A 27,530-nucleotide genomic window follows, 5' to 3' on the forward strand; every position below is an offset into this window, starting at 1 on the left:
TGTCAATGGGAATTAAGTGAAAAACTCCTCTCCCTGGTTGGAATCATAGCTAATACAAAGGAAAATGGTTGTAGTTGTTGGAGGCAAATTGACTCAGCCCTAGGACATTATTGCAGGGTTCCTCAGGATAGTGTCCTGGGCCCAATCATCTTCAGCTCCTTCATCAATGATCTTCCCTCCAACCTAAGGTCAGAAGTGAGGATTTCTGCAATTTCTCAGATACTGAAGCACTCCATGTTCACATGCAGTAAGACCTGGACATCATTAAGGTTTAGGGCAATAAGTGGCAAGAAATATTCACACCCACAAGTATCCAGCAAGAGAGAATATAACCATTTCCCTTGGCATTCAAAGGCATTACCATTGCTGAATCCCCCACCATCACCATCTTAGGGGTTACCATTGACCAGAAACTTAACTCGATCAACTATATAAATAGAGTGGCCACAAGAACAGGTCAGAGGCTGGGAATTCTGCTGTGAGTAAGTCAACTCTCGATTTCCCAGCATCGACAAAGGCACAGGTCAAGAGTATGATGGAATACACTCCACTTGCCTGAATGAGTGCAGCTCCAACACTCAATAAACTCAATAACATTCCTGACAAAGCAGCCCATTTGATTGGCACCCCATCCACCACCTTCAACATTCACTCCCTCCACCACCGACACACAGTGGCAGCAGCGTGTGCCATATACAACGCACCAAGCTTCCTTCGACAGCACTCTCCAAACGCACCCAGAAGGACCAGGGCTGCCGACGCTTGGGAACACCATCAGCTGCTAGTTCCCCTCCAAGCCATACATCATCCTGACTTGGAACAATAATGCCGTTTCTACACTGTTGCTAGGTCAGAAACCTGTAATTCCCTTCCTAACATCACTATGGGCATACTTACACTAGATGGACTACATTGGTTCAGGAGGACAGTTCGCCACCACCTTCTCATGGGCAATTAGTGATGGGTTAACAAATGCTGGCCTTGCCAGCAGCGCTAACATTCCATGACATAATTTTTTAAAGTGCCAGTGCTTCAATAGTAGTCATGTGGGTTTCCTCGGGTCGCGTTGAGGCTGGCGCAGTGATCTTGGGTTTCTGAAAGAAAAAAAGCAGAAAGTGGGGGGAGGGTTACTGAAGTGAGCAGGGTCGGGGGCTAGGTAGGAAAGCAGGAGAACCATCTGCAGCTTTCAATTTATGAGAGATGTCAGGATGAGGGGTAGTAGGGAGTTGTAAAGGAGCAAAAGGCTGTAACTCACTTTCATTCTCGATGCACTCAGCAGTGGCACGTGCCAAGGACTCTGTTCCTGCCAGACCTATCATACAGAGCACCACATCCTCCAGTGGGAAGAGTGAATATTGTCGGTGTCCCCTTGGTGGTCCTCCATTGCTCCCTCCGGTCATGGGCATCCTTGTCCTGCAAGGGAGAGGGCAGAACTTTGCTGATTGTGTGTTACTATCGGCCTGCCATATCTGATTAGCTGGATGTCTGGGAAAGAAGCAGGTGCATGACGCTGGCATCACTGGAAGGTATGTGCGAGAGGTGGAGTATGTTAATGTTAGGCATGAGTTCTGAGGCCATTGACTGTTGGTGGGCGAGTGATGGGGGTGCATTGGTTGGTATGAGAGGCTGGTAGTTTGGTGGGTATGAGATGTGAAGATGCATTCACTGAACTTTACCTTGGGAAGGATTTTTCCCTCATCGGGCGGGCTCAGTGGGGGTGGTCGGGAAAACACCTGTGATCGGGGCTGGACTGCGATTTCATGCTGGTGGGCCAATTAAGGCCCAGCCAGCGTGAGTTGCACGCAGCATGTATGGGGTGGGGGAGGAGGGCGAGAGTGTAAGTTCGCACATGCATGCACTGGAAAAGCTCCCTGAGGCACAGAGTTGCCTCAGGGAGATTAAGAGTTTAAAATACTAAAACTAAAGATTTTTAAAATGTTATAAAACATGTCCCCTCATGTGACTCTATCACATGAGCAGGGACATGTTATTAATGAAATGTTTTAATTTTTATTTAATTTTTAATAGCTGTTGGAAACTTTGTCCAGCCTGTGGATGAGGTTTCCTAAAATGTACAAAGGCCGCTTGGCCTTTCCACCAGCCTGCCAACCATAAGATTGGACAGCCAATGAAAAATTTCTTTAAATTACCTTTTTAACGGCCTTAATAGGCCTTTTAATTGTCGGTGGACACACTGCAGACTCCTGCATGTGGCTACCGGCTGAAATATCACACGAGTGTGTGATGACGTCGGAACGCTCGCCCAACATCATCACGTCATTTTACGCTCGGCGGGGTCAGGTGCGCACCTGCCCAATGAGCGTTAAAAGTGTGTGAGGTCATTATTCTTTCTGCACTGCTACCACATCCTTGAGGCCAATCTCTGAGAATTGGCCTCTCTGGCCATCTGCTCCCACTCTATTCTGAGGAAATACCTTGAGGGCCTATGGCTCCTTGAGGAAACATGGCCTCTCTCCTGCTATCCACTTCCATCACTTGTGCCTCCAGAGTGGCATCAGTGAATCTTGCAGCACTCTTCCTGGCTGGTGCTCCATTTCATCCTCACCTTGAATGTTTTTATTTTAATTCTCTTCAAAGTTGAGTGTTCCAATGCAACTTCCCTTTAAGGGGGCAAACTGCCTTTAAGAGCTGAAACACGTGCTAGCCTCGCACATACTTAGGCACATTGTGCATGCAGCAGCATAAAGAAATAATGATAATTAGAAGGCAGCACAAAGTTCGTCTGCTGCCTTCCTCCGACGGAATTGGTATGGGCAGGTTGCGAATTGCAACGCCCCTGGCCCAATTAACGGCGCAAACAAGTCTTTAGCCCTAGTAGCAAGATATTTAATGCAAGTCAACAATATGCCAGTGTTGCCTCATGCCAAAAACTTAAAAGGAAAAGAACTGCATTTATCAAAAGGGCAGCCTGTATTTAAAATATGCGCACTGTTCTGTTACCAACGATGGGGGTGTTCAAGGAACTGTTTTTCTTCAGTTATCATTAGAGTGACAAGTCTTAACTTCTGGTAATTAAAGGAAAAAGCATATTTAGCGAAACACCTATTTCAAATCACAAAGAAGAAACATTCTAATACCAACAGCTGTTAAGCAGAAAGAAGTTGGTATGAAGGGCCATCAAAGTAAGTTTTTAAAATTAAAACAAACTCCAGTGCCACTGATCAGATTCTAATGGTCAAAAAAAGCTGATTATCTTAGCAATTATTTTGAATGATGACAATGACGTGCCAATAGGATAAGGGGGAGCTTCAAATTGAACACTTGATAAAAACTGAAATTCATAAAATGGTGGGATTTGCATTTGATGAATAGGGAGATCACTCATATCATATCAAAGCAAGAATCAATAAGACCATTTTCATGTCAAGCCCCAGCTTAAATCACAAGGTGCACACTTCTAACTTTTTGCTGAAGCCAGGTATTTCTCCAGGTTTAAATTAGTAATTTTGTCACTTTCACTTTGCTGAGAAGAAGCAGCACAGGAAAATATTGAGTGGTCATGTGAGCAATTATAGAAAAGAACATGGGCAGCTTAGGATGTGATAACAGGGCACTTAGAAAACATCAATGAGATTAGACAAAATCAACATGGATTTATGAACATGAAGTCATGTTTGAGGACGTAACTAGCAGAATAGATCAAGAAGGACCAGCGGATGTGGTGTATTTGGATTTTCAGGAAGCTTTTGATAAAGTTCTGCATAAGAGCTTAGTGTGCAAAATTAAAGCACATGGCATTGGGGGTAACATATTGCCATGGATTGAGAATTGGTTGGCAGACAGGAAACAGAGAGTAGGAATAAATGGGTCTTTATCGGCGTGGTAGGCAGTGACTAGTGGGGTACCACAGGGATCAGTGCTTGGGCCCCAACTATTCACAATATCTATCAATGATTTGGAAGAGGGAACCAAATGTAATATTTCCAAGTTTGCAGACGATGCAACGTGATTGTGGGAATGTGAGTGGTGAGGAGGATGTTAAGAGACTTCAAGGCGATTTAGACAAGTTGAGTGAGTGGGCAAATACATGGCATCGACATCTTTTGGTTATCTGCTCCTATCACTGCTTGCTTGCCCCTACAACCACGCCCCTCCACTTCTCCCCCCACCCCCCACCTTAAACCAGCTTATATTTTACCCCTCTCCTATTTTTACTTAGTTCGGTTGAAGGATCACGAGGACACGAAACGTCAACTTTGTTCTTCTTCGCTGATGCTGCCAGACCTGAGTTTTTCCAGGTATTTCTGTGTTTGTTTTACATGGCATTTGCAGTATAACATGGATAAGCTTGAAGTTATCCACTTTGGTAGGAAAAACAGAATGGCAATCATTTAAATGGTGATAGATTAGGAAATGTTGATATACAAAGGGACGTTGGTGTCCTTGTATGCCAATCACTGAAAGCAAGATGCAGGTGCAGCAGGCAGTTCAGAAGGCAAATGGTATGTTGGCCTTCATTGCGAGAGGACTTCAGTGCAGGAACAAGGAAGTCTTACTGCAGCTGTACAGGGCCTTGGTGAGAGCACACTTGGAGTATTGTGTGCAGTTTTGGTCTCCTTACCGAAGGAAGGATATACCTGCCATAGAGGGAGTGCAGTGAAGGTTCACCAAACTGATTCCTGGGCTGGCAGGATTGTCATATGAGGGGAGATTGGCTCGACCAGGCCTGCTTTCACTGGAGTTTAGAAGAATGAGAAGAGATCGGGATCTGATTCAAACATATAAAATTCTGACAAGGCAGGACAGACTGGATGCAGGGATGACGTTTCCTCTGGCTGGGGTGTCTAGAACAAGGGGTCACAGTCTCAGGATATGGGGTACACTATTTAGGACTGGGATGAGGAGAAGCTTCTTCATTCAGAGGGTGATGAACCTGTGGAATTCTCTAACACTGAAGGTTGTGGAGGCCAAGTCAATGAATATATTTAAGAAGGAATTAAATAGATTTCTAGACTGTAAAGGTGTCAAAGGGTATGGGGAGAGAGTGGGAGCATGACATTGAGACAGACGGTAAGCCATGATTATACTGAATGGCGGGGCAGGCTCGAAGGGCCGAATTACCTATTCCTGCGCCTATTTTCTATGTTTCTATAATAGAAGATGATGAGGTGGAAGCCTATGCCTAACAGAAGCAGTGAAACTCATACTACATCATGTCACTCAATCTCACCTTCGCAAGCAACAGCTCATGTACATTCATACCACGATATTTAGACAACAGGACACTGGGTGAAACGAAGTGCAAGAGAGGCAGGTAGAAATAGCTCAGGTGGAGCAAGGAACAAGTGGCTGAAAATGGAGATTATATCCATCCATAGCTGATGACAACAGTGATTTCTAAGCCTCAGCAGGAAATGTTTTTGCAGTCATTTGAGTGTTGCTACTAGCTTTAATCACATGTAACTAGCGTGAGCGATTCCACAACTCGCATTGTGTCGTATACTATTGCATGGGATAGTTTGCAAACCACTGAGCCACTGTAGAAACCCACTTCGTTAATCTAATTTTATAAGTGTATTCCATAAATAAACTTCATACTATGACACCAATTTTATAAAAATAACTATTACCAGGGACTTCCTTGAGGCTTCTGCTGTTCCACCACCATAATTTTGGCTGAGGTTTAGCAAAAACATAAAGAGTTTCTTACAAACAACCTACGAAAGTTATGGTGGCAAAGCAAAAGCCCCAAGAAAATTCTTCATGTATAATTTTATAGAAAGATTAAACCTAAACCTTTTGTCCCAAAAGCCTTTGGTGGGACTCCTTCAAATTTAATAAAATAAACCGTCTTTACCTCAGCCAGAAAGCACTTTCTTCGTATTTCTTCTGCTGATAGGTATCTACTCCGAAATTGTAGCACAGCAGGGACAAGTAACCTGTCTAAAACAAACAGTCAGCCAGCTCCATGCTGGTATCAGAGTAAGGAGATAAACAGAAAGCAAAACTGGCCTATAGAACAGGTTTTTTCCCAGGAGGAAACAACCTCAATTAGAATAAATTATATATTCTTCAGGTCTCACAAGAATTTAGGCAAGCCCAAAGTATAAAAAGTCCATTTGGCTCAATCTGGAATTCATGGGTTTCCCATTTCCTACCACCACCATTATTGATCAGCTATTTTAAGAAGGAAAATTTACCTAATTTGCATTCCTTGCACTCAGAGCAAACATCTAGGAATCAAGCATTCACAGTCCATGATTTCCTATCCATTAAATTAGGGGTGGGCAATAACTGCTGGCCTCGGCAGCGACACCCACATCCCATGAACAAATTTTAAAAATTGAACAGACCGGAAATTTAGAAACACCCTTAAGCATTCTGTTAGATGCAAAGGATTCATCTTATTTTACATCATAACGTGCCACATATTTTTATAAGAGCAACTCCACTCTGGGAGAGTTATTTGCTGCGTTTGGTTCCCTGTTTTGGGAAATTTGGCAAAATCTACATCCCTTGCTGGTATAAAGGCTGCTTCTAGGGGGCATTTTGTCAAGATAAATGGTTTGCTTGTTCAAAACAAATGAGAGTTGGCCAATGCAAGAAAATCACAGCCATTAGGCGACTAGGCCATTAGCCATTAGGCTGAGGCCAGGTGTCGGTGCAGACTCAATGGGCTGAAGGGCCTCTTCTGCACTGTGATGTGATTGTGTGTGATTATACAAAATATCCATCTCAATGTGAGGATGGGGTCGTTTACCAGTCTCAGAGATGAAGTACTGAGTCTAGCATTTCAGAGGTCATCTTGTTACACCTTGTAAGTCAGACTTCTTTGACAGGAGTTATAGGAATAATCTATGTTGATTCCAATGCATCTACCAATAGTAGAAAGGGTTCACTGTCTTCCTTGGAGGGTTGCATTATAGTTTAGCATTGATTAATTGCAAAAGATAACTCAATTTTCCTTGTACTAGCTTGGATTAAGTAGAAACAGATATATAACTGAGAGTCCTCACTTGCTGTACTGCTCTATACAACAGAAGTTAAAGAAATGCACTGAAGTGCCTTTCTCATGTAAAAAGCTTTTATCTAGGCCAAGTATCCCAAATTATTAAGATTACCAAAGTAAACAGCAACTTTCATTGTTGGAAGAGTTTGAAATACTGGTGAAAAATGAAATTTCATCAGTGCTTCCCCCACTCTACTGCTGTAACTTTGACAAAATTTCAGCATAAATCTCATTTACTTGTGTAAACAGGGTTTCAAGTGAAATTATGGCCGTGAAGTAAGAGGAAATACCTGGACATTTCTGGCAGTATTCCACACATCCTGCTGCACAATCCACTTTGTTTCTCTATTACATTTGCCCTTAACGTGAAACGAATTGTTTTTAACCTGAGTTATGTGCTCTGTTGGTATAATATTTTCTAGCAATTTTAGAGATGTTAGAAATTACAGGAATAACCTGTGGTGGTTCCAATATACCTATCAACAGAAAAAAAGGTTCACTGTTTTCCTTACTACGCTAAATCCTAGATGCACTACACAGGTCAAGTTTCTATTCATAGAAATAGAAAATACATGCTTATTTATGGAACAGGGCTTATGTGCTGAGCAGGGCTAGGAAGTATCAATTAAGTGTCTGAATTGTAACAAGCATATTGTGAAGTTTCAAACATGAACTGAACATTTTCAAAAGGGCAGTTGTCCAATCCTTCAGCTTGTAAAGTGTTTGTTTATTTTGTTAAGGAATGCAATTCGTTTCAGAGGATCAATTGTGCTATTTGCACATAAGAAATAGGACTAGGACACCAGATAGCCCATCGAGCCAGCCCCGCCATTTAATATGATTAAGACCAACCTTTGGCCTCAACTCCACTTTCCCTCCATACCCCTCAATTCCCTGAGGTTCAAAAAACCTGTCTATCTCTGCCTTAACTATACTAATTGAAGGAGAATCTTCAACCCTCTGGGATAGAAAATTCCAAAGATTCATAACCCTTTGGGTGAAGAAATTTCTCAGTACTAATGACTGGCCCCTTGTTCCAGATTCTCCAGCCAGGCAAACAACCTCTTACTGCCTACCCTATCATGCCCTTTCAGAATCTTGCATGTTTCAATGAGATCACCTAATTATTCTAAACTCCAGGCCCAACTTGCTCAGACTATCACAGAAGAACCTTCTCGTCTGAGGAACTAATCTGTTGAACCCTCATTGTACTGTATCCAAGGCAAGCATATGCTTCCTTAAATATGGAGACCAAAACTCCACACAGTATTACAGGTATGGACTCATCAACAAAGCTCTGCATACTTGTAGCAAGACTTCCTTATTCTTTTACATCAATTCCCTTACAATAAAGGCCAACATGCAATTTGCCTTCCTAATTGCTTGCTGTACCTGCAGGCTAAATTTTTGTGTTCCTTGTACGAATACAACCTAGTCCCCCTGGACATCAACATTACAAATTTCAGGTCTTTTAAAGAAAATATTCTTCTTTTATTCTTATGACCAAACTGAATAACCTCACACTTCCCCATACTATATTCCATCTGCCACCTTGTTGCCCACACACTTAACCTGCCTATATCTCTTTGCAGCTTCCTCAAAGCTTGCATTCCAGCATAGTTTTGTATCAAAACCAAAATTAAATGCATTATTTAATGTCTCATCTAAATTATTAATACAAATAATCACAAATAGCTGTGATATCAGCGCTGACTATTGCAGCATTCTACTCATCACATACTGCCAAGTTCAAAATGCCCCTTTATCCCTACTTGCTGCTTCCTGTTCATTAGCCAATCCTCCATCCATGCTAATTTATTGCCCCCAACTCCTTGAGCCATTATCTTGTGTATTATTCTTTCATGTGGCACCTTACTGAATGCCTTGTGGAAATCCAAGTACAGTGAAATCATGATGAGTCAAACTCAGAAGAAATTCCAGTTACATCAAAGTCGTCAACCATTTAGTAAAATAGTAAATCCCATAGAACAATGCCCATAAGCCAAAATTCTGCACTGGTAACTCTGGATTAGCCAAACTTGTTTAATCTTGTCATATGACCCCACCAACCATTCACAGCAGAGCTAGACCACACAAGTGTGTGAAATCATGAAGAGCTGGGCAAGCCATGTGTGAAAGGATGTGCAAAGCCTGTGAGTATGGCTAAACCTTTGAGAAAGTTAAGTGTTGTCAATCGGAGATTGCCCGCCTGCTTCCCTAGCTGACGCTACAAAAGCCATAGAGGACCCTAGGATTTTGCACTGCAGCAAAACACCGAAAACATGTTTGACTGCATTGGTGGACTATATCACGCAAATACAAAAGACCGCATGCTAAGCAGAAAAAGATAACTCCCGACATTTTTCACAGTAGGGCCAGTACAAGATGTGAACAAATTGAATGAAGACTTTTTCACACATCTACTGCTTTACTGCATTTTCATTTGGCATTTGAATCTGTTGTTTTTGATATAGACCGCATTTGTAGGTATATTGGGTTACATAGAAATGCATTCATGTGAGAATAGGGCCTTCTCGGCTTTCACAAAGCTCCGACTAACACAAGTTTGTGGGCAATTCCCCAAGATTCGACTCATCAGGTTTTTACTCCATACTACATCTTTTCATCAGGATCTTACTGCATACTACATCTACTGGTTCCCCTTTACCTACCATACTAGTAACGTGCTCAAAATTCTAATAAGTTTGTCAAACAGGGTTTTAATTTCCTAAAACTGTGTTGACTTTGTCTGATAATATTATGATTTAATACATCATTAAGACTTCCTTAATAATAGGTTCCAGCATTTTCCCAATGACATATGTAAAGCTATCTGGCCTATAGTTTGCTGTTTTCTCACTCCCTCCTTCCTTGAATACCAGTGTTAACATTTGCTAACTTCCTATTACCTCAAACTTCTAGATTCAAGGGTATTTTGGAAAATCAAAATCAGCACATCCACTTCTCTGTAGCATTTTCTTTTAGAATCCCAGGATGTAGGTCATCAGGTCACGGGGATTTGCCTCAAGTCTCAAGTTTCTGCACACTTATTCTCTGTTGACATTGACTACTTTAAGTTTCTCACTCTTATTTGTCCCTTGGCTGCCCTCTATTTCTGTTTTGTAATTTCTGTGTTCTACTGTTAAAACAGACACAAATATTTATTTAATGTCTCTGCCATTTCCTGAGTCCCCTGGATAATTTCTCCAGCCTCTGTCACTAAGCGACCAACATTTTGCTTTAGCTACTCTCCTTTTTATATCCTTCTAAAAGTTCCTACAATGTTTTTGTATTCCTTGCTAGTTTACTCTCATATTTCATCTTTTCCCTTTTTATCAACATTTTGGTGGCCCTTTTCTCTTATCTAAAACACTTCCAATCCTCAGGTTTGCTACTCCTCTCTGCAATATTATAAGCCTCTTCTTTTAATCGAATACTATCCATGACAGATGGAACTTACTTGCTGGGTTTTAATTTTCAATGCAATGTATTTGTTCTAATTATTTTAAATTATTTATTTAAATGCTTCCTGATGCTTACTTATTGCCATACCTTTTAGTCTATTCACCCAATGAACCTCAGTCAGCTCTCCCTTTATACCTATGTAATTAACTTTATTTAAATTTTGAAGATTCTTGTTTGGGACTGGAGTACGTCACTTTCAAACTTAATATGGTATTCATTAGTATAATGATCACTTTTTTCCAGAGGAACTTTTAACAGAGGTTGTTAATCTGCCCTGCCTCATTGCATATTACTAGATCTAAAATAGATTTGGCCTTAATTGGTTCCATAAAACCATCACAAAAGCATTCTACAAACTCATCTTCCAGACTACCTTTCTAATTTGATTATTCCAAAAGATTAAACCCCCCCATGATTATTACATCGTCTTTGTAAAACATTCAGTAATTTCTTTCTTAGTGCTCTGTCTAATGGTTTAACTAATGTTAGGGGGCAGATAATCTATTCCCACCAATGTTTTCTGACCCCTTGTTATTCCTAATATCTCCAGCTGTACTGATTCTACTTCATTATCTTCTGAGTCTAGATCCTTTCTCATTAGATACTTTCCTATTCTTTCTCCTCTGCCATTCTGCCTTGTCTTTTCAAAATGTGATGTACCCAGGAATATTTATTTCTCAACCTTGTACCTTAGGCAGAATTTTCAGTTTGATGTGCAGGGAGCAGCCCCCGCACATCTACGCGTAAAATGATGCACGGTGACTTCGGGCGAGCGTCCCTATGTCACCGCATGTCATCGCGATATTTCGCTGGGCAGGCACGCAATGAAGTTCAACACGTACCCACCATTAATTAAAGGGCTAGTTAAGGCCCTTAATTCGTCAATCGACAGCGATTTTCAGGCACCCATGTGATCTTCGGGTCAGCGCACGGGTAGGCGGGTAAGAGACTTTACTATGAGCCTCAGCCACGGGCGGGATAAGAGGGCTCAATGGGGTCGTCAATCTGCTTTATGGAGTAATATTTGGAGAAAGTATTTTAAACTTGCCTGTGTGATCTGCAGTAGTTCAGAATGCATTCCAGCAGCTTTGTATATTTTTAACCTTCAGGTTAGCACTTTGCAGTCAGGAATCTTTAGCAGGCCTGCAGCATTCCGGAGGCCTCCCCTTAGCCTGGGTATGGGATCTGACATGTCCATTGGAGGCAACTCCTCTGAGGAGGAAGGGAGGATTGGAAGGGGGAGGAGGTCAGGAGTGCACATTCAGCCTCCAGGGGAGCCACTTTTGGGAGTACACAGGCACAAGGGGCGAAGGGCCAAGACGTAGCCCAAGGTGGTAGGGGCCGCAGAAGATGTCACTATCCAGCTGCCAGGGTATACAGGCGGCGAAGCAGCTACCTCAATATGTCTGAGCTGCAGTGCCAAAGGAGGCTCCAGCTGTCAAGGGAGACAGTCAACTACATCTGTCAGATGACTGGCCCTGAGATCTCCTCTGACTGTGTGGGCGGACATCCTATGCCAATGGCTCTGAAGGTAACAGTTGCCCTCAACTATGCCTCTGGTTCCTTCCAGGGCTCGGTGGGTGATCTCCCAATCAGCTGTCCATACTTGTGTCAAGCAGGTCACAGACACTCTATTCAGACATGCATTGATCTTCATCCACTTCTGCTGGGATCAGGCAAGCCAGGCACAGCAAGCCAGAGGCTATTGCTGGCTTCCCCCCTCATCCAGGGTGCAATAAACTGCATGCATGTGGCCATCAAGGTGCCAGCAGGTAAGCCCGATGCCTTCGTCAACAGGAAGGGATTCCACTCCATGAACGTGCAGATAGTGTATGATCACGGGATGCTGATTCTACAAGTCTGTGCAAGGTATCCAGGCAGCTCCCACGACGCCTACATCCTCAGACACTCCCAGGTTCTGGGGCTCTATACTGCTCCAGCCCAGCTTGATGGCTGGCTGCTGGGTGACAAGGGCTATCCCCTCAGGAGGTAGCTCATGACGCCACTCCACCATCCAGTATCAGAAGCTGAGCAGCAGTACAATAAGAGCCACGCCTCCACAAAAGCTGTGGTAGTGACAGCCATCAGTCTTCTCAAGATGCGCCTCCTATGCCTGGATGTTCAGATCGTGTGTCGGTAATAGTGGTTGTATGCTGCACTCCACACAATCTTGTGCTGGAAGGGGAGGACACAGTGGACGATGAAGACGTTGACGCAGTGTCTGCGGTTGCACATGACGAGTCCAGCACTGATTCTGAGGATGAGCATGCACAGGGGAATGCTGAGGGGTTAGACGCTGACCGGGGACTACACCAAGGAGGCAGGGACACCCAGGAGGCTTTAATCCAACGAACCTTCAGCTAGCACAACACAAATGGATCAGCAGGACCAGCTTTGCCTGGCGCATCCATACTCGGCACCTAAGCGCAAAATCTGCCGGGTCATCAGCAGGAACTAAGGGCTTTGGACATAAATTTGAATGTCCAAACACTCATGACATTTCTCTTAAGCATACACATGCAGAACAAATGAGCCACCCTCATCATGATCACACACATGATTTCTATTGTGAACATCAGGTGTTCTCCCAATGCCAAAACCATACTGTAAGCAAGCAAAAATAAATTATAAGGACCTAATCTCAGGCCAACACAAAAGCACCAGTGAGAAACCCAAGGTGTGCCTAAGGTGCCTTATGCTTTCGGTGCTGCCCCAGCGTTTGGAGTGGCATCTGAGACAGCCTGCTGACTCTGCTGTCCTTTTGGCCTTGATGACCTTGGAGGTCGTCCTCCGCCCTGTGGAGCCTCTACTGGGCCCGCCTGGGAGGGATCTGCCAGTTGCACAGCTAGGTTCTCCCCAGTCATCGCAGCCTCACCAGATGAAGTGGTTACTGGGAGAGGGGCAGAGCAGCTTGTGCCCTCATCTGGAGCACCGTGAGAGGAGCCCTCAGAGACGATAGGCAGCTGCTCCACCGACGTGAGGTTGCCTTGGATCTCCCTGTTCACTGTGGATGGATGAGCAACGAGCTGGGAAGCTTGAAGCCCACACCATCTCCCACATTAGCACTGACCAGCTGTGGCCAATGGCGCTGTGAGGACTAGCAGGTCTGAGCATAACCCCAGGAGGACCTGATTGTTCTCCTGGAGGCGCCTCACCATGAGAGTCGTCACTCTCTCCATGGAGGAAACATGATGCTCTGCCTTGAGGCTCATTGCATCAGTGATACTCCGTGTAGACTCCTCCACCATGGACACCAAGCGAAGCAAAGCCTCATGTATCACTCCCAGATGCTCCCACACACCCGGCTGCATTTCCTGCAGCTGCTGCGTCGCAGACAACTCCAGAGGCACATCATCAGGCACCGACTGAGCATGTGCCTGGTCCCCTGCAGTCCTCTGTCTGCTTGCGCCATCAGCACTATCTGCCTCTGCCCGCTTCTCCACTGAATATGAAGTGCCCTCTCCACTGTGCCCCGGGACACTAGCCGATGTTCCAATGCCCACTGAGGTGCTAGTATCTACGCCGGTGCCTGCCTCGCAGAAATGGTGTGACGCAGGTGACACTTGAGGGCCCTCAGGTGAGAGAGGCGGGAGGATCTGCAGCTCCTCCTGCCGGCCATGCTCTGGTGATGCTGAAATGAACAACAAGGACAGTGAATCAGTTAGTGTGCAAAGTGACAAACTGCATTCCTTTCCCCCTGGCTCATTCTGCGCTCAACCTTCCAGAACCAATGGACACGAACATTGATGGGGTGGCAAACAGTGAGGAGGATAGCCTTACATTACGGGTGGATACAGACGGGCTGGTCAGATGGGCTGGTGAATGCCAAATGGAATGTAATGTGGATAAGTGTGAGGTGATGCACTTGGGCAGGACAAACAAGGCACAGGAATACATGATGAATGGTAGGATCGTAGGAAGTAACAAGGTCAGAGGGACCTTGGTGTGCATGTCAACTGGTCCCTTAAGGTAGCAGGGCAGGTACATAAGGTGTTTAAGAAGGCATATGCAATACTAGCCTTTATTAGCCAAGGCACAGAGTATAGGAGCAAGGAGGTAATGCTCCAAGTGCAGAAAACACTGCTTAGGCCACAGCTACAGTACTGCGTGCAGCTCTGAAATGCGCTTTATGGGAGGGATGTGATTGCAGTGGAGAGAGTACAGAGGACATTTACCAGGATGTTGGCTGGCCTTGAGTGTTTGACTTATGAGGAGAGATAGCATAGACTGGTGTTATTTCCCCTGGGGTAGAGAAGATTGAAGGGTGACATGATTGAAGTGTATAAACTTATGAGGGGCACAGATAGGGTCGACAGAAAGGAGCTTTTCCCCTTGGCGGAGGGATCAGTAACCAGGTGGCATAGATTTAAGGTAAGGGGCATGAGGTTTACAGGGGATGTGATGAGTAACTTTTGCACACAGAGGGTGTTGGGAACCTGGAATGCACTGCCTGAAAGGGTGGTGGACACAGAAACCCTCCTAACATGTAATAAGTATTTGGATGTGCACTTGTGATGCCATGGCATACAAGGCTATGGGCATAGTGCTAGGAAATGGAATTAGAAGACTTAGGAAAGCATTTGACCTGCGCACCCTCAAAGGGCCAAAGAATCTTTTTCAGTGCTCTACACCTCAGACTCTATCACTCTGTGACCGAGCAATGTTTCAACAATAACAAATTAAACAATCATCAGTGCTATGGATGTCGGGAGGACATTGCGGATCTTACTGTTGGTCTCAAATATCTGGCCATGCCACCCCAGCCTCACCAACACCAATTGACCTGTGTGCATGCCGCCTCTCAAGCTCAAGGGCCTCATGTTCGAAGCATCTTAACATGAGGAGGTGAGCCTGGTCATCTTCAGTCCTCGCATGCTCCGACGCATTATAAGCATTCTTCTCCTGAGAAAGAGAGAACACCATTCATTGCAGCAATTTGCACATGGACTCTGCACATGCACGCCGCACCCCAACCACAGTGAGCCATATCAAGCCTCTAGTGCCTCCTCTCTCCGCTACTGCTGATCATTCACATAAAGATAGTACATCTGCTCCCAACCCCCGCCACGGCCACCTCGGACACATGCTGCGTACATCACTTGAGGAACCACACGGTCTTTGTGCCAATAGCAAGGATGCGCAACTACGTGCAGCATTGATGGCAGCAGATGGTTCTTGGCCATGACACCTTGAGGCTCCCCTTCCACCATCACATCTCCCTGAATAGGATATGTGTTGGAGTTCTGGGTATGCGCCTAGCTGCATCTCCTACAGGTTGCCCCCAGACTAGTCATGTGCAACTAAGAGCAACACACGGAGAGGGGGAGAACTTACCTCCTTATGAACCGCTCAGGCTGATCTAAGCATGAGCACTATCTGCTTGCCCACCCAACGTAGGAAAAATGCCCTACATGAGATTCAATGCCGTCATGACGGTAAGACTTGGTGTGGGGAGGGGGGGCTCAAAGACTAAGGCTACCTGCTGAGTTAAATGCCCAATGCCAACAGGGTACTCACCCTTCCAGAGCGCAATAAATTGTTGAAGCGCTTATGGCACTGGATCCAGGTGCGCCGCACCACGTCATGGGAGCTCACCACCTCCTCCCAAGCACGTTTGGTCATGTGGGGTGGCCTCCTCCTCCCATCCTGCCGTGCTGCCACCTCCACCAGGAGGGCCGCAAGGCATTCATCAAAAAGTGAAGGGCATATTGGCCCCCCCGCCAAACTGGCCTACCCTGCTCCTGTGGCAGACCTTGCAGCCTGACGTGCTCCTCTGCCCTTCCCTCCATCCTGGACTGCTTAGCTGACCCCCTGTGGTGCGCCCTTGAATTGGCCATTGTCACCAGCCAACAAGAGGCTGCCAGATCTTTTTTGAAACAGACTACAGGGTTGCTACTGGACCCAGCGGTCTGTGCATGCCCACCACTGCCCGCACACTCCTGCTATCCACAGGAGTCAGCAAATAGCTGGGCAGGCCTTAGTTGGCCCACCCACGTAAAATGGCGGCGTGGACCCAGTCGCGGGCGCCAATTGGGTCTGCACCCGTCCCCGCTCTCCCCCTGCCAAAACGGGAAATTCTGCCCTATATCTCTAATTGCGATTAGATCAAAACCAATTATCTCTATTTGTGCCACTACTTCATCTACCTTATTGTGAATGCATTACACATTCAGATGAAGAGCATTTAATTTTTCATTTTATTGCGATTATTTATATAGACCTTATTCATTGATGTACCATTAGTGTTCAACTCTACTCTTGTCCCTTCCTGTCCTACTCTGCTTGCCTTTACACAAGTCACCACACTTGCTCTATTGTCTCAACTTTTCTCTATGGATTTCTAAATTTCGCTTCACCTGAACCCTCCCACGCCATCTGTTAGTTTAAAGTTCCAGTCACAGCCATATTTAGCCCCTAGACACTAGTCCCAGTCTGGTTTAAATGGAGCCAACCCCAACGGTACAGCTTCCTCTTTCCTGAGTACTGGTGTCAGTGCCCTATGAATCAAAACCCCTTCTTCCCATACCTACTCTTTGAGCCAGATTTTTAATTCTCTAAAATGCTTCACTCTATGCCAATTGGCACATGGTTCAGGTAACAATCCAGAACTTATTACCTTTGAGGCTCTGAATTTTAATTTAGACCCTACCCCTCAAACTCTCTCAGCAGAACTTCATTCCTAGTGTTACAGACAGGGAGAGGTGGTGGGATAACTTAACCCCTTTTTTATCACCTCTCAGTTGACTACAACAAGATATACTTTTTTTAAGAAGAGGTGTTTTAAGCCTTTTTCAACATTGTCGCTCAAGCAAATAGACACAAGCAGGTTTTCTGATAAGTTTAAACCAAAAGCAAGGATAAACATTTATTTTACACACACTCAAAATGTAAATTCAACAAAATACCCACGCCCACAAACACACAGACATACATACACACGAGAAAATGGTTTCTAGAGATGAAGCATGTGCTTAGATTACTAACAGAATAACAAGAACAAGTCAGGTATTCTTAGCCAGTCATTTAACACGAAAAGTGGTACAGGCCTAAAAAGGTTCTCTCTCTCAGTTCTTTGAAGACAATGAAGGTTGGAAGTTTGTGTTTTTCGTACAAAGTTATGGCCGAACTTCAGTAGAGAAGAAATATAATCTTGCAGGTTAAAACAAATTAGCCCCTCTTCTCACTGCCTGAGATGGACAGCTATTCGAGGCAGGGTTCCTTCCTTCTTGCACTCCCTCATTGTTGTTTGGCCCAGACTACCTTGCTGGGTTCTGTTTTGGAGTAATAAGGTGTCTACTCCCCTCTAGCTACTTTCAATCATGTGATGGTGGTTTTAGAGCCTCCCATTATCTACATAACAAGTCAGAGCCAAGATGATTGATATCCCATCAATATACCAGCTTATGATTAGCTCACTGAAAGATCTTATTTTCCACCTTTATGGGGCCGACAGGTCTGGCAGCCATGGTTTTAAAAATCTCTTCCATTGAAATGGTGAGCGCAGTTATTTTTCACCTCAAAAGCCAATCTACATTTTTAAGTAACTTCACAAACAATTGTCTCTGTCTTCCAGAAGCAACAAGCAGAAGACTTTCTGGTAACCATTTTGAGAGAGTACAGTGTCCATTATTCCATGTTGCTTGCTTTCTAAAAAAAACAGAATAGTTCTATCTATATTCTTGGTTCTTACGTGGACCATGACAACTGAATCCTCCCTCACCTATTCCAAATTCATCTCCAGCTGTGAGGAGATGTACTTAATCCTGGCAGCAAGCAAGCATGCAAACTTTACAATTCTGCTGTGGCTGCAAAGAACAGTATCCATACATCCATCCATCCCCCTGACCATACTGTTGCCTATCACTACTACATTCTTTCTTACTCCCCCAACTTGAATGGTATCCTCCATCATTTACTCATCCACCCTGCCATCCTTGTTCCAATCCAAATAGGTAGCAAGTAACTCCTCCATCACTACATGCTGGATCCCCACACGGTCACAGCATCCTATTCCTGACCATGATTTCATCATGCACCATTCATCTCGGACATCAGTTAGATTTGGGATTCTTGACATACAAGTACATTTAAGTTTCTCAAACTGTTCCTGTTTTAATAAAAATATTGTTTTTCTCCCCTCTTCTGGACTCCTCTCCAGAAGACATAATTATGCTCCAGCATGTATCACTGTAAGTATTAGCGGTATTTAATAATTTGCTCAAACAGTCACTCTTTACAACTGCACCTTGACTGTGTGGGAACAGACTCTTCAGCTGTGAAGTGCATTGCATCCATACCCAATATTAACAGATGGACTAACCACCAACATTAATTCCTGACACTGAACAGGAACACAAACCTGGGTCCCACTTCGTCCACCAGCGAGCACAGTTTCTCCTGCCACTAACATCCACCACCCACTTCCCAAAATCTCCCACTCTGGTCAGTTCTAGTGTAACCTCCTGCTCTTATATTTTATGCCTTGGTTAATAAAATATCCCATATTCCTTCTTAACATGTTACCTACCTGTCCTACTACCTTTAGGGATCAGCAGACATGCACTACCAAGGTCCCTCTGTTCCTCTACACTTCTCAGTACCCTACCATCTAATGTGCATTCATATTAATGTTGTTTTGTGAGCCCTATCCAAATGCATTACCTTATACCTCCCCAGATTAAATTTCATTTGCCACTTTTCTGCCCATCAGACCAGTTCACTGATATTTTCCTGCAGTCTACTGCTTTCTTCCTCCATTCTAACTCCTGTTGATGAACAAGTGTAGGAACTTGGCTCCCATCCTGTTTGGTGGTGCATGTATGGTTTCTCCTGTCACTGATGTCATTACCCACCATGTACTTCCTGAAATCTCCCACTCCCTGCTCTGGAACTTCCCATTCCCTTCCTCTCCCTGTCACCCACTCCCCGCCACCTGTTCCGCCACTTCCTGCTCTCTTCGCCACTTTCTGCTCGAGTGGGAAGGAGCAGTGAAGGGAGGTGGACAACTGAGGTGGGAGAAAGCAGCGAAGAAAGAGGGAGAGAAGTGGGAAGGAGCGGTATAGGAAACAGAGGGAAGCAGCAAAGGGAGCAGAGAAAAAGGTGGAGGGGGTGGGGGAAGCTGTGAAGGGGATGGTGAAGGAGGACAGATAATTTGGTTGGGGGGAGTGAGGAACATTAAGGAGTGGTGAAGAGAGTGGTGGTGGGGTGGAGAAGGCGACAAAGAAAGTGACAGAGGGAGCGGGAAGCTGGAGGGAGTAGTGAAGGGAGATGGACAATGGAGGAAAGAAGGAGTGGCGAATAGATCAGCAAATGGGAGGGAGGGAGAACAGCATTGTGTGTTCTTTACTGTCTTTGATAGGTCTGCGCCACCTTTGATGCAGGCAGCTGCCTGTGATGTCGCTGCCTGTGATGTCACAGGCACAGACACTGCATGAGTGAGGAGTGCACCCTTTGCAGTTGTGGTATCAGCAAACACAGCATTCTGCGAAAGGTTGCTGAATAATGATCAAAAGCAGGCGCTCTAGCAGCTTTGTCACCTCTGTAGCTTGGAGACATTGAGCCAACTGTAGCATTCCATGTGATTTTAGTTTGTAAAGCTCAGGGCCACAGCACGTGATGCATTTATGCACCAACACATCTGGAGAGTTGCTTTACAATAATTTCTGTATTTATTTTTAGGAAGGATTGTCTAGAAAGTGATTAATACTGGAAGAAAAATTGTATCAAATGATGGCCAGAGAGAGAAAGATAAACAACCAGGGGGTTAGATTTATAGTAAGTAGTATAAGGATTAGAGGGGGGTTGAGGAGAAATCTTTTCATTGGGATGGAGGAGGTGGTCTAGAACTCACTACCTGAATGGGTGGCAGACACAGAAACCCTAGAAGCAGAAATACTTAGATACGCACTTAAGTGCCAAAACCTACAAGGCTACAGACCAAGAGCTGGAAAAGGGGATTAGACAGGATAGCTCTTTTCCAGCCAGCACAGACAGGATGGATCAAATGGCGTCCTTTTCTCATGAGATAAATAGGACTTTTTCACTCATCATAGTGGCACTTGCAACAACCAGCTTGCAAGTTACCATAGAACCGAAGAAAAGTTACAGCACAGAAGGAGGCCATTCGGCCCATCTTGTCCATGCCAGCCCGAGGACACCCAGGTGCCCTTTCTAATCCCACCTTCCTGCACCCAGCCCATAGCCCTGCAGTTTACAGCACGAGGTGCAGATCCAGGTACTTTTTAAAAGAGTTTAAAGTTTCTGCCTCTACCACCAACTTGGGCAGCGAATTCCAGACACCTACTACCCTCTGCGTAAAAAAGTTCTTCCTCATGTTCCCCTTACACCTTCTGCCACTTATCTTGAATCAACGTCCCCTGGTTCTAAAATTCTCCATCAAGGGAAACAATTTTATCCTGTCCACTCTATCTATTCCCCTCATAATTTTGTACACCTCAATCAAGTCACCTCTCAGCCTTCTTTGTTCCAAGGAAAATAACCCCAACCTAAACAATCTCTCCTCGTAGCTACACTTTTCTAAACCTGGCAACATTCTTGTAAACCTCCTCTGCACTCTCTCCAGAGCTATTATGTCCTTCTTTTAATGTGGTGACCAGAACTGCACACAATACTCCAGTTGTGGCCTCACGAGTGTTTTATACAATTCCAACATTATATCCTTACTTTTATATTCTATACCTCTGCCAATGAAGGAGAGCATTTCATATGCCTTCTTTACAACCTTGTCTACTTGAACTGTCAACTTCAGGGACCTGTGCACTTGTATGCCAAGATCTCTCACTTCATCTACCCCTTTTAGTATATTCCCATTTATTATGTAATTCCTGTAACTGTGTGACCTCCCTAAATGTATGACCTTACACTTCACTATGTTAAAATCCATCTGACACTTTACCACCCTCTCCACCAACCCATCTATATCGTTTTGGAGATTACGGCTATCCTCTACACTACTATCCACTACTTGGCCAATCTTTGTGTCATCTGCAAATTTCCCAATCATGCCCCCCATGTTCACGTCCAAATCATTAATATATAACACAAACAACACAGTAGAAGCTTTCATTTATATTCATTCAGTACTAGCAAAGTGTGATCACAGAGTTATAATTACTTTGACAGATTGATGTTGGGAGTACAGGAAGATTTTTGAATGCAGATTAAATACCTGCAAAGAAGTTCTGTTTAAGTCACAAATCACAAGTCCAGAAAACACATATTCACTTTGGTTCAATATCCCATTGTGCACTTAGCAAGCAGAATATGTTCCTTCCTTAAGAGATTAGAATTTTATGAAATATTTCATTTCAGATATGTTTGGTTTTGTGTTAGTGATACAGATGACTCAACATAGAATCAAATAAATCCTGAGGCATAGCTAAACTCAATCCAAGTCGCACTGAATATGCCATTGGCAGCAGTGCCACAAAGGACATTTTACAGTGACCATAACAAGTACATAAATGTTAAACACACTAACAAACCTCTTTGGGCATTCTGAGTAGCATATCTTTGCAGCGTTGGATACAAGTCACTGCATTCTTATGATCACACTGAGTCACAGCCTAACAATGGAGAGAAAAAAGTTAGACTTTGACCACAATGACATTGGGCAGAATCTTGTGCCCTCCCCCATGACAAGTTTGGTGGTGAGGGGGCTTGGAATGAGGGTGGCAGGTGACCCTGCCACCTCCCCACCTCCCGTTCCAATCAAGTCTGGGGCAGGAAGACCCATGGACAACCTTCCTGCTCTGTCACCAATTGAGGCCCTTAAGTGCCCAATTAAGGGCCTCACCCTGCCGCTGCTAGTATTAACCCAGGAACCTGTTCTGATAAAAGGTCATCAACCTAAAATGTTAACTCTAATTCTCTCCAAGGACCTGCTGAGTATTACCAGCATTTTTAAAAATTTCCCTCTTCTAGTCTCTGTATTATTTTGTTTTTTGATAAGATATTTATTTATTTGCCTCAAGCTCCTGTTATTACCGCCAGTAGATTTGCCACCAGAAATCTTCCAGGCTGACTTGTACAAAGGGAAAAGGAACCAAAAGTCTGTGTGGCAAGTAAGGGAGACCAAGGGGGGCTTGATGCCCTCTCGCCAGTGATCAACATCTGCAGAGAGGTAGCAAACTTCACTCCGGCAGATGTCGTTGGTTCCAAATGACTGCTGTAAAAGCAGTTGTGCCATGGCACCACTACGACATTGCCTGTCTAACCCTTATGCCAAGGGTTTTTCAAACACATTGAGATTAAATCATGTTATGCTTTTCATAGTATTGGGCATGCCAGAGTGATTATGAACCATTGTTGCTTGCTTGGCCACATTTGCCAAGAAGCTACCAACCATTTCTGTAAGGCCCTGTCAAGCCCACCTGGGAATGAATACACTAACAATTCCCACAATAGGTAATAAACAATCTGGCAGAAAATTAACTCTTATGCTGTAAATATAGTAGTTCAAGATATGCACATACTGATTCTGCCTGATAGGAGTGAACTTTGAAGAGGTCTTTTTCTACATCATTCTTAAAAGCATTTACATCTGATTGGCCATCATATCCAGCAATTAGCTTTGCATACAACATCTCCAAACTCTAGGGCAAAAAGATGCAAAGTGTTAAAATCTTTTATTGGGGAATTTAAATCTTCAATCTTAAGCACTGTAATACACAAAATTTTGAACAAGTTCTTAGACTGCTGCAGCAATATAAAATTTCTAATCATATGCATATTTATAAACCACTCAATGTTATTTTTACCCAAGCAAGGACATTTCAGCCAGTGATCTTAACCATAGCTATCAGTGAAATTGATCCGAATCAAAGTAACAGTCAGGATTAGAGTGTTAAGTAAAATCTGAAATTTAAGGCAACCAGTAATTTGCTTGTCAGCTGGCACTAAAAAGAAAAACTTGGTAAATCAGCACAAGATTATAGAATTGAAACTTGAGGGGAAATTTTAACTTTAGGCAGGAAGTTTGCAGTTTCTTGTAACAAGACCTACTGCCTTCTGGGCCATTCTTTGCTAGTGGCATTAAAAGCAACTATGGCTCGTAACATTTTTGCCTCAAGATCTTTCCAGGGTGCTACTGGGGACACTTGCCTCACTTTGATGTAAGTAAATGCATGAAAGCTGCTCACTACTACTCTCTTGACTAGGGCTAACGGTAAACTTCCCATTCCTTTTCAAGGTAGGAAACTTGCCTTTAATGCCATTAACTTGCTATCTGAAGTAAAGAAAGATGAATTCCAGATGTGGAAGATAACGAAGAAATAGCATGGATATAGGCAGCTGATATTTTCTACCACCTAATTACAAAATATTAGATATCTTACTCCTAAAATAAGTTAGAAAAATCTGGGAGGTACCAGCTAAGTTCATGACTTATTTTGCAGCAGGGTAATTCAAAGATAAAAATTAAATAATTCCAAACCACATTTTTCATGCTTCCAATTTCCTTCCCTCCTCTCCAGAAGAAAATGACTAGTATTGGGATGTATTTACAAAGGAGCCTGCAAATCAAGGGCACTTCATCAAGTGCATACAGTAATTTTAATTATTTCTTCTCCCTTTTGTGAAGGCTCTGATTCCAAGCTGAGGTACAGCAGAACCAGTTCATGTTAACTGATATTGTTAATGTCTCTCTTCAGGTATTACCTCTCTCCCTCAAATCTGTAATCATTACCCCTTCCCTCAAAAGAAACCCTTAACCTCATCATTCTAGTGAACTACCACCCCATTCCTCTCCGCTCAGTCTTGGAGATGCTGTCACCTCTCAAATCCGTGCCCATCTTTCCAGAACACAATATTTGAATTCCACCAATTAGATTTATGCTTCCACCATAGGAACAGCTCTTATCAAAATCACGAACAAAATTGTATGTGACAGCTGTAAGAAATCACAGTAAAATAAACTTATAAAATCTTAAGGAATGTTTTGAATATTATAGAAATCTTAAGAAGGAAGCTTTTATAGCAGCTTGCTGACTGAAAAACACAACACAGCCCTGTTATCTCTGCCAATAACATGTCCCTAGTATGGACATTCCTGATAAGGTTGGATCTCGTGATCTACACATAAACCAACTGTCTGAGAAAAGGTTAAAATCAGTCTCTCAAGAGAGGGAAAAAAATCACTTCAGACAGCAGAGTTTTTGAAGTGATCCATGCTGGCTTCAGCCTTCTTCAGATGGAGGATGACCTGGTAAGAGCTTCCTAACACTTTGGCTAGAGAGCAGACTTGGAGGAGTGATGACTTGGAAATTTATCACTGTTCCTTCACTGTCACTCGGTCAAAAACCTGGAACACCCTCCCTAATAGCACTGTGGGTGCACCTACACCACAGGGACTGCAACAGTTCAAAAAGACAGCTTACCAACACCTTCTAAAGAGCTATTAGGGATGGGCAATAACTGCTGGCCTAGCCAGCAAAGCCCACATCTCTTGAGTGAATTTTTAAAAATGGCTGTTGCCACTAGCTACTGAGATCAACACTCACCATGCCATCTGTTCATTTGGTCCTCCAGTATGTCACCTGTTACATATCGTATGCTTTTCATGTCTATTTAGCTTATGCATCATTTTTGAACTGTTGTTTCTTAATGAACTATTTAATAAATTACTTGAAAATCACTTATGAGCTTAACCTTTTTGGATAATCTGTGACTCCCAAACCCAAATGTTACATTGTGCCAACAGTAAACTATCCCTGCTCATCCTTCTCAACCTGTCTACAGCCTTTGACATGGTTGATCACACCATTGTTCTCCAACACCCCTGTTGTCCAACAGGCGGGGCTGCACTCACCTTGTTCCATTTAAATCTATCTAATCGTAGCGATGGCTTCTCTTCCTGCTCCAAACTATTATCTCGAGTATATATCTCATCTACCTGCAGCCCCTCAGCAACAGCATCCATGAACAGCGCCAGTTTTCATAACTGCGCTGACAACATCTAATCATACCTCAGTACCACCTCTCTTGACTCCTCCACTGTCTCTAAATTATCAGACTACTTGGCTGATATCCTGTATGAATGAACAGAAATTTCCTCCCATTTAATATTGGTTGAGCCATTGTTTTCAATGTCTGTCATAAATTCTTTTCCACAGTCACTGACTCCCATAATTTTCCCTGGTAATTGCCTGAGACTGAACCAACCTGTAAGCAACCTTGGTGTCATATTTGACCCCGAAACGAACATCCCCAATTTTAATAGCTCCACCATTAGTTGCCATGCCTTCAGCTGGCAATACAGCTCTCCATCTCTCTACTCCTTTCTTCCTTTAAATTCCTTAAAATCTACCTCTCAGACCAAGTCATCATACTTGACATCTTCTTATATGGCATGGTGCCAAATACTGTGAAGCAGCTGGTGGTGGTTTATTACATTAAAGGCACTACATAAATAAAAGTTGTTGTTGTTGTTTCAGTACCTTGCCCAAAGAAAAAGAATCAATGAGGCCCTATTTAGTGCGAACGTGTAGCAGGAAGGCAGAGCAGCATCAGCTTCAGTCCAGCATACAGTACTGCCCTTCTAAAAGCAAGGTTCAGTAAAGTCCAGAGGAAAAGCTACTGAACTCAAGAGCAGCAGGAACAGAGATCAGCACAGTCAAAAGCCTTAAATCATTATCATAAACTTCCTAGGCATGATTGTGAAAAAGAACCAAAGTTTAAAATAATGAAACTTATAAATAGTAACAGGCTGAGCCTATACAGTCATGGAACAATGGATCAAGTTAAACCAGGAGTTGATCAGTACCTAGATTTCAACAAAGAAACATGGCAGAATAAAAACATGGAAAGATTTGAGTTTTGGCACACTGCAAAACGCATAGAAATAGATAGATAATGGTTGGAGTTGTTTTTAGAAACTGGCAATGAATAGAACTATTCTGGCGATACAGATAACCAAGGTTATCAAAACACAGAATGATCTATGACTCTGATACAGCACAGGAAGCCACTCAGCTCATCTTGCCTGTTCCGGCTCCATGAAAGAACTAGTCAATTTAGTCCCAGTTGTTCTTCCTCACAGCTCAACAAATGTTTCCCTTTCAATTAGGTCACATTCTCATTCTTCTAAATTTTAGGGAATATAGATCTAATGTACTCAATCTTTCCTCACAGGACAATCCTCTCATCTCAGCAATTAGCCAAGTGAATCTCTGCTGCACACCCTCTAAGGAAAGTATATAGGTAAGTAGACCAAAATTGCAGTGTTCCATGTGTGGTCTCACCAAGGCCTTATATACTGTTAAGTAAACATCTTTATACTTATACTTCAATTCATTTGCGCTAAAGCCTAACATACTACTTACCTTCCCAATTACTTGCTGCACCTGTATGTTAACTTTCCGTAGTTCGCTTACAAGGACGCTCAAGTCCCTCTGAATACCAACATTTCCTAGTCTCTCACCATTTAAAAATTATTTTGATTTTCTACTTTTCCTACCAAAGTGGATAACTTCACACTTCACCACATTATATCCCATCTACGATGATCTTGCCCACACACTCAACTTATCTTTGCAGCCTCTTTAAGTCCTCCTCACAACTTACTTTCCTACTCCACTTTGTATTGTCAGGCAACTTGGATACATTACATTTAGCCTCCTTATGTAAGACATTGATATAGATTGTAAATAGCTGAGGCCAAAACACTAATTCTCGCAGTACTCGGCTAATTACAGCTTACCAACTTGAAAATGGCCTGTTCATTCCTACTGTTTTCTGTCTCTTAACCAATCCTAAACTCATGCTAATAAATCAGCCCCCAATCCCATGAGCCCATAAACAAAGCAAACCTGTGTGTTGTTTCATTAGCATTTTACTATGAAATGTAAGTCTCGAGAGACATTGCAAGCATAGACCATTAACAGAATGCCTGCATCAAGTAAAACACAGAACCCAATTAAACTTAGGAAACAGATTAAGAGAGGATAAAACCAAAGTACTGTCACAGCCAAGTCCAGGAATCCATCTGCCAGTATGGGCTTCCTGCAATCCAACCAGCTTCTTCCAGTTTTGGTGAACATCTGTAACAGAAAGTAGTCATGTTTTATAGTGTATACTA

The 27,530-nt window shown here is 43.5% G+C and overlaps 1 protein-coding gene across 1 annotated transcript in view; it reads right to left on the minus strand.

Moving 5' to 3' along the window:
* The window catches only part of tex11 (testis expressed 11), a 196,183-nt gene that overhangs the window by 151,431 nt on the left and 17,222 nt on the right, over positions 1-27,530 (minus strand). The window contains exons 4-7 of the mRNA XM_041196149.1: positions 27,412-27,492; positions 22,930-23,049; positions 21,940-22,020; positions 5,819-5,904 (exon numbers count right to left, since the gene is read on the minus strand). Coding sequence (XP_041052083.1) covers positions 5,819-5,904; positions 21,940-22,020; positions 22,930-23,049; positions 27,412-27,492 — 368 coding nt within the window. The remainder of the gene's footprint in view (positions 1-5,818; positions 5,905-21,939; positions 22,021-22,929; positions 23,050-27,411; positions 27,493-27,530) is intronic.

This window comes from Carcharodon carcharias, chromosome 9 (genome assembly GCF_017639515.1).
Source record: "Carcharodon carcharias isolate sCarCar2 chromosome 9, sCarCar2.pri, whole genome shotgun sequence".
In the NCBI taxonomy this organism is placed as follows: domain Eukaryota; kingdom Metazoa; phylum Chordata; class Chondrichthyes; order Lamniformes; family Lamnidae; genus Carcharodon; species Carcharodon carcharias.